General features: G+C 45.5%; 1 protein-coding gene across 1 annotated transcript in view; it reads left to right on the top strand.

Moving 5' to 3' along the window:
* The window catches only part of NYX (nyctalopin), a 17899-nt gene extending 10557 nt beyond the window's left edge, over window positions 1–7342 (top strand). Inside the window, exon 2 of the mRNA XM_019649073.1 lies at window positions 4365–7342. Within this exon, the coding sequence (XP_019504618.1) occupies window positions 4365–5773 (1409 nt within the window). The 3' untranslated portion in view covers window positions 5774–7342. The remainder of the gene's footprint in view (window positions 1–4364) is intronic.
* Window positions 7343–8023: the final 681 nt, after the last annotated feature.

Here is an 8023-nt window from a genome sequence, read left to right as displayed (position 1 = left end):
GTTTGAGCTCTGAGCAACAGCGGTTCGAGTCCAGCCCGAGCTGAGCAGCCGCTGAGCTGCCAACAGGTAGCAGGATGGCTCAGCTAATAAAATAAAATAAAAAAATTGATGTCTCACTTAATTTTTACAGCATGTCCTTTTTATACTGGGCAGGTAACTATTTACATCATTGAGCTGTTTTTTCCAGAGTTGTTTTTCCAAGTTTAAACCTTTACCCATTAGGAAATTGTTTTCTACATAGTTTCAATGTTCTTTCCTTCCCAGGGTCTATTTTCTTTAGAATTTTGTTTTTCTCAGAGTTTTACTTCCGCACGATGTTTCTATTACAGGGTACAGCTGGATCTGTTCTTCACTAATGACTAACTTATCCTATGTTTCAATTTCTACCCATAATGGCCAGAGCTGAGTTCCTACCTTGGCACTTAAAGGATGTTTACTACTTAGCAATTGTTTCAAACACTACTGGCTAAACAGGATCCTAAGAATTATAAGGTGGATAACTTGTCTATCACTAAGAATCTATCACTAAGAAACTAACAGTAAAACAGAATTATCGTAATATGTCTAAAACTCACTTATTTGGTTAAAGTAAATAAAACAATCAATGTAAGAAGGGGCGTCAGATCTTTATCCTACTGGGGGCATCCAAAGGGGAATTTAAATTTTCCAAGACATAAAGCAGTATCTGTTTCTCAGTCAGAGCTTCAGAATTTGTCACAATAGCAGTGTGATAGGCCATGTCAGACACTGAGGTGTAGCTGGGTCCCAACACTTCATGAATCTTTCTTTCTGCAGTGTCTAATCTGCTGTTCTTATTCAATAATTTTTTTTTAAATTTCAGATATTGTATTGTTTCAGTTCTAAGATTTAGGTTCATTTTTAGAGTTTCCATGCCTTTCTAAAATTCAGTTTCCCCAGGTTTTCACTCATTATATCCATCTGTTCCCTATAAATTCCTTAATAAATCCTTGTTTGGTAATTCCAACATCTGGGCTGTCTCTGGGTCTGCTTCTGTGGACTATTTTTTTCTCTTTTGATAAGTGTCATGTTTTGCTGCTTTTTCACATATCTAGTATTATTTGACTGTATACTGGATATTGTAGATGGTAGTTATAGTAACTCTAGATTCTCTTATCTTCCTTTGAGGAGTATTGAATTTTGTTCTGGCATTTAGTTAAATTACTGGCAGATCACTACGATACTAGTGAGGCTTGGTTTTAGGTTTTGTTAGGGTAGGCCTAATTCCATTTTGCCCTTTGTCCTGGGAAATGGTCGTCATTCCTAAAGGTGTGGTCCCCTGGGGTGTCAATGGAAGGCTGCAGGTATTTTACAAGCCCTTCTAACTGAGTGGACCTTGAGGTCTTAACCTGTCTCCCATTACTGGGAAATGACTGCAATCTCTGTTTAGCTCTTTTGGCCTTCAGTTCTTGGCTCCTTGAAGTCACTCCACACGTATGCACCTTAGGACTCGAATAAGGATGTAAGGAGAGTCTGTATTTCAATTTTGTGGCTCCTCTTTTGTGGCTCTCTCTTTTCCATGTTTCCCTCCTCAATTTCCAACCACTGTGGCAGATGTACACTCTGATCTCTAATTTGTAAGCCCAATAAGACTCTTGCTTTCTGCTCTATTCGCATGTGCAGTGTGAACTTAAAAATACCCTGAGAGGAAAAGCCAGTTAAATGTGGCTCTCACCTAGTTTGTGTCTCTTGGTTTAAGGGGTGTATTGACTCTAGTTGCCTGTTTAGGTTGCTCTCCAGTGCCTTCAAACAATTACAAAAATTTCCCCCCCAGAGTTTACAGTAGCTATCAGCAGTGATATTAGTCTGACACAAGCTACTCTGCCATTTATTGCAAGCAGAACTCACCCAAAATGTATTATTATTTTTAAAAATTTTGTTTTGGTGCCCTGCTTTTCTAGATTATTAGGCATATACTTAGTCTTCATGTTGGGTAAGTCAACACTGGAGTTTGGTTGTTTGTTCTGAGAAGTTACTTGATTTAATTTAAGTTTCACTAACTAATCCAGTAAATTGGTTATTCCTGATGGCTATCAAAGTTTCAGAGGTTGAAAATAGGTCTCTAATAGTGACAACAACTTGAGTGTTTAACATTTAAAATAAACTTTATTTTCTGAAATAGATATTGCATTCATAGTTCAAAATTTTAAAGGTAAAAAGCTATACAAAAAAACCTTCACACCTCTTGTATGTGTTTAAAAAAAGGTGGCAGCTACATTTTTGATTTCTTGAATTATATAAGCAAATTGGTTGTATCCTGTCATAATCCCATGAATTCCTTGACAAACAGTTTTGTTTTGTTTTTTAAATAACATACTCCAGCAGGAATCGTTACAGAGGAAGGCATCAATTCCATTTAATTCTGTAAACATTTACTGAGCCATACAGTGTGCCCGGAACAATGTTAGCTATTGTGGATAGAAACATGAGTCATATGGTGGAGAGTGCACTTCTGTTAATTAGAAAGGAGAAGAGAGTAGAATTAAAGGACTATTTGTAAGGAAATCTGATGCCTTCTACTTGACCCAGTTGGAAGAGTTGATAAAAAAAAAAGTTCCGCCTCTGTCTAGCTGACGCCTGGACTTAAGGTTATATTCTTGGCCCTGTCTCTCTAACAGGGTGTCTCTCCAGGCCAGCAGCTGCCCTGTTTACAGCCAACCTCAGCACACGGTCCAAGAACCTTGCTGGAAGCTTGGTGTCTAGTTCAGTTTTTAGGGGCAGAGAAAAGCTAAGTCAAGATGAGAATATCGCAACAATGTCAAACTAGCTATAGTTTACAGCTGAATGGTTCCTCAAAGGGTTGAGTGTTCTTTTGCCATGTCTGAGAGGGCTGAATCCTATTCCCATCCCCTGAAAAAACATGGAGTGCCTACAACAGATGTTCTGAAAAGGCGCTGGAAGCTGAGCAAACCTACAGAGGCAGCCGCCAGCATATGCTACACACTCCTTGCATGGCCACACCTTCGGTTTCCTACAAGGGCTCGGATAGGCAAGGCAGGGTCATGTGTACATGGTGAGAGGGACTGAATGGTAGGCCAGGAGTGTTTGCTAGGGATTTGGGAATGCTGCTGAGGAGGGGTAGAAATTATGACTAGCAGTGGTCAGGTTTATTATTTGTTCCTCTGCAGGAATTTCAGATTGTGCACATTTTACCTGTGAGCTGCTCCTGGCCGGGAAATAAAACTTGTGCATCTTCCATGCTGCCTTTTCCACTGGAACTCAGATGGGGCTTGGGACTTCTGGCTACCGAAGGGAGGCAGGCCATGCCATTTTGCTTTGCTGCAGGTGGCAAGCCTACTGGAGGGCTTTTGAAGTCTTTATCTGATCCTCCATTCAAGCACTCAGAACAAAATAAATGTATAAACACCATTCTTTCCTTTGATGATGTAAAAAAAGTCTCTAGAGAGCAGGGGCTGGTGAATGGAAATTAACTGCACAGAGTCCACAATTATTCTCTTGAGATGTATAAGAAGGTCATTGATAGTTTATTTACCATGCTGTCCTTATGGCTTAATTTTAGTGACTGTTAAAGAAAAAAAAAAGATTGATAGGCTTTTCTTTCATTTCCAACCTTCTGTTCCCTAATAATTCTCCCTTTCTTCATGAGGCTTAATTTATTCAATGGGGGTTTTCAGGAATTGAATTTTTATGGTGGGAGGGACTAGAGCAGCACCAAAAGAAATATAATGCAAGCCACATACATTTAAATTTCCAAGCAGCCCCATTAAAAAGGTAAAAAGAAACAGTTGACATTAATCTTTAATAATTGTAACCAACCCAATATGTCTAAAATATAATTTCAACATGTAGTCATAAAATTATTGATGAGTTCTTTCAGCTTTATTTGGGTATTGAGTCTGAGATCTGGTCTGTATTTTACAGTTACAGCACATCAATTCGGGCTAGCCACATTTCAAATGCTCAAGAGGCACATGTTGCTAGTGGCTACTGTATTGGGCTGTGTAGGCTACAGTAATGCCCTTGAGGTGGTGGTGGTGGGGGGCTACACATGCAGACAACACACCCTCCAGGCCAAATTCTAGGAGAGCACAACTGATGATACAGGCAGGAGGGGGTTTAGAATGGGGTCAGATGCTGGGATTCCAGCTGAGTTTTGCCGATTGAGGTAACTGGCAGGCAAAGGGGAGGGTGTTGTGGGTGGGGAATCCTGTGTAAGGTCTGGAAAGCAGAAACAGGCCATTTGGAAGATGCAGCTTTGCAGGAGGTATGAGAACTTGTGAAGGGCTGAATTCTGCCACGTGGACAGGTAGGTCACCTGTGCAGACCCTCTGGCTGACGGTTGCTCGTTTTTTGGTCTTTTCTCCCCTTCCCCAACCGTGCCCCAGCAGTGGTCCTCGGCCTGCACAGCGCCTGGGCTGAGGAGGCCTGCACGCGCACCTGCCCCTTAGCCTGCGCCTGCAGTAGCACTGAACGCGGTTGCACAGTGTGCTGCGACCGTGCCGGCCTCCTGCAGGTGCCAGCTGAGTTCCCGTGCGAGGCAGCCTCCATCGACCTGGACCGGAATGGCCTGCGCTTCTTGGGCGAGCGGGCTTTCGGCACGCTGCCATCGCTGCGCCGCCTGTCGCTGTGCCACAACAACCTGTCCTTTATCACCCCGGGCGCCTTCAAGGGCCTGCCACGTCTGGCAGAGCTGCGCCTGGCACACAACGGCGACCTGCGCTACCTGCACGCTCGCACCTTTGCCACGCTCAGCCGCCTGCACCGCCTAGACCTGGCTGCTTGCCGCCTCTTCAGCGTGCCTGAGCGCCTCCTGGCCGAACTGCCTGCCCTGCGTGAGCTCTCTGCCTTCGACAACCTGTTCCGCCGTGTGCCCGGTGCGCTGCGCGGCCTGGCCAACCTGACACACGCGCACCTGGAGCGCGGCCGCATCGAGGCTGTGGCCTCCAGCTCCCTGCAGGGCCTGCGGCGCCTGCGGTCGCTCAGCCTGCAGGCCAACCGCGTCCGCGCCGTGCACGCTGGCGCTTTCCGTGACTGTGGTGCCCTGGAACACTTGCTGCTCAATGACAACCTGCTGGCTGCGCTGCCGGCTGATGCCTTCCTCGGCCTGCGCCACCTGCGCACACTCAACCTGGGTGGCAACTCGCTGGGCCACGTGGCGCGCGCCTGGTTTGCAGAGCTGGCCGAGCTCGAGTTGCTCTACCTGGACCGTAACAGCATCGCCTTCGTGGAGGAGGGCGCCTTCCAGAACCTCTCGAGCCTACTCACTCTACACCTCAACAGCAACCACCTTACCGTGCTCACCTGGGCCGCCTTCCAGCCTGGCTTCTTCCTGGGCCACCTCTTTCTCTTTCGCAACCCTTGGCGCTGTGACTGCGGCCTGGAGTGGCTGCGCGACTGGATGGAGAGTGCCGGGCACGTTGCTGATGTGTCTTGTGCCTCCCCGGGCTCTGTGGCCGGCCTGGACCTCAGCCAGGTGGCCTTTGGGCGCTCCTCGGATGGCCTCTGTGTGGACCCCGAGGAGCTGAACCTCACTAGGTCCGGCCCAGGCCCGTCCCCAGAGCCAGCGGCCACCACTGTGAGCAGGTTCAGCAGCCTCCTCTCCAAGCTGCTGGCCCCGAGGGCCCCAGTGGAGGAGGCGGCCAACACCACCGAGGGACCAGTCAATGCTTCACTGTCAGACAGCCTTATATCTGGTGGGGTGGGAGGCTTGGACCACAACACCCCATTTCTCCTTCATTCCAGTCTCCTGCTCAGCGTGGCCCAGCACGTGGTGTTTGTCCTACAGACAGACTGACCCTGCTACACTGGGGTGGCCCAAACTGCCTGGGGCAGTGTGGAAAATTTTAGTTCACTGGGCCCCAGGGTGTTTGTGGTGGGAGGAGAGGAGAACAGAATGGGGTAGGCGATGAAAATTCTTGCAGAAGGTGGAAGGAATAGTTTGCCTCCAGAGATGGCCCTAGGAAGAGTACAACCCTGGGAAATGCCATGCAGTGGGTGGGGTATGGATTTCTGCTCATGTCATATGGGCATCAATTGGAAAAGAGAAGCAAGAATGAACATGAGACCTCTGGTAAGAAGGCTAGGAATTGGAAGCTCCTAGGGCCTCAGGGCTCCACCCCCATCCCTTCCCCACCATCTTCCCAGAAAGAGGGACTGCAATACCTGAATTCAAGTCAGTCCATTGGCTAAATACTAAGAACTGTGCTGGTTTTCTTGGCCGGGCAACCCATTAGGCCCAATCTCTTTGTTTTCTACCACAATCCGCCTTCCCCTGGACCTGGGGACACGGGGGTCCAGGAAGATGGACAGGACAGGGGAGAAGAGGAATGGGAGAGGGACTTAGACCTAAGAAGGTGGTGGTGGTTCCTAGGATCTGAGAAGTTAGGAGGCAGTTAAAATAAAGATCCATTTCATTTATTCCACAATGATTCCTAGGGGTGGCCTTAGGCACAAAGGAACTTTAGGGTAAGGTAGGGAAAAAAAGAGGGGGAAGTGTCTCTGAACAAATAAATTTACAAAATTCTAAGATTAAAAAAAAATGCTAAACAGGTTTTTCTACTGCCTGGACTTTTCAGTCTTCCATAGGCAAACATGCATTGTGAATCTCCGGGGGCGGGGGGGGGGGCGGGGCACAAAATCCTCTTTTCTTAGTGTTTTGTGGACAAGAGTATCCCGAAGACACAGAGATGCTATGTTAGCAGGACAGGGAGTCTCCAGCTTGGATGATCCTATTAGGTGTGGAAATTATTATGGGCTGCACACTTTGGGGCTGACTAATGGCCAAGAGGAAAGGAGGCAGCCAGTAGGTGGGAAGCAGGGCTGAGAGATTTCCCAGGGCGGGAGTTGGTCAACTCTAAGTCTCCAGGTATCAGAACACAGGCTGTATGTCTGCTAAATACTTGCTCAAACTGTTATCCACACGTGGGTAATTTTTTTACTATATTTGTCAACATTCTGGAAATCCCTAATCTTAATGTCCCCAGTTCCTCTCTCTGTTTTTGAGGACGTGGGTTGTCAAGGCCCACACAGATTCAAGGTGCACCCAGCTGTCGGTTCTTTATGATGACAGTACTTCTTTTGTGTCTCTAGGTAATATTAAGTATTAGAAATGTTGCAGAAAGCACCACTGAGGGCAAAAGTGTTCAAGTGGGTTGTGACCATTAGTGGTCATCAACTCAATTTAATGGGTTACAACTGGTATTTTAAAAACAAGATAAAACACAAAAGTCACAGAGCATCACATGCAATATTATAAGAGTAAGTATTGTTTTGTGAAATTTTATTTAATTTGTATGCATTTGTTCAGATTATATATGTATGTATGTGTCTGGGTTGTTGCACACAATCTATATTTTATTGTGAGTTAGCATTAAAAAGTTTGAAAGTCACTAAGCTGGAGCATGCATGATTTTTTAAAACAAGTTTTTATTTTGAAAAATCTCAAACCTACAGAAAAGTTGCAAGAATAGTGGAATGAACACTTTGGACATTTACCTAGGTTTTCCAGTTGTTAACATTTTCCTATATTTGCTTTCCCTCTCCCTCCATATCATTATTATTTTTACTAGCAGTTTCAGTTAGTTGCAAACATCATGACCTTCTACCCCTAAATACCTCAGCATGTATTCCCTAAGAACAAGGACATTCTCTTATCCACAACACCATTATCAAAATCAGGAACTTTGTCTTCAATACAATTATTTAAAATATACTGTATATTGAAATTTCAACAGATATCTCGCTGATTTTTTTAAGCAATCGTTCTTTTTCCTGTGGGTGGAAAATGAGGTTCCTGGGTCGTGGCTTGTGTTCATTTGATCATAATACTCCAAAATTCTAAATCCGTCTACTGATTTTAATGTTTCAAAATAAATTCATTCTCCAAATGTCTTATTTCCAAATGTGAGAAGCAGATGAGGTCAGAAATGTTTGTTCAAACCATGTGTTGTGGCCATGGGAACTGAGTGAGGATCACGAGAATTGTGGAGAGCAGATCTTTGCGTTTGGGTAACCACGGAAGCCCACAGCAGACATGCAGCCTGCG

This window comes from Hipposideros armiger, unplaced genomic scaffold, assembly GCF_001890085.2.
Source record: "Hipposideros armiger isolate ML-2016 unplaced genomic scaffold, ASM189008v1 scaffold_7, whole genome shotgun sequence".
Lineage (NCBI taxonomy): Eukaryota > Metazoa > Chordata > Mammalia > Chiroptera > Hipposideridae > Hipposideros > Hipposideros armiger.
This window is presented reverse-complemented; position numbering and strand designations above follow the sequence as displayed.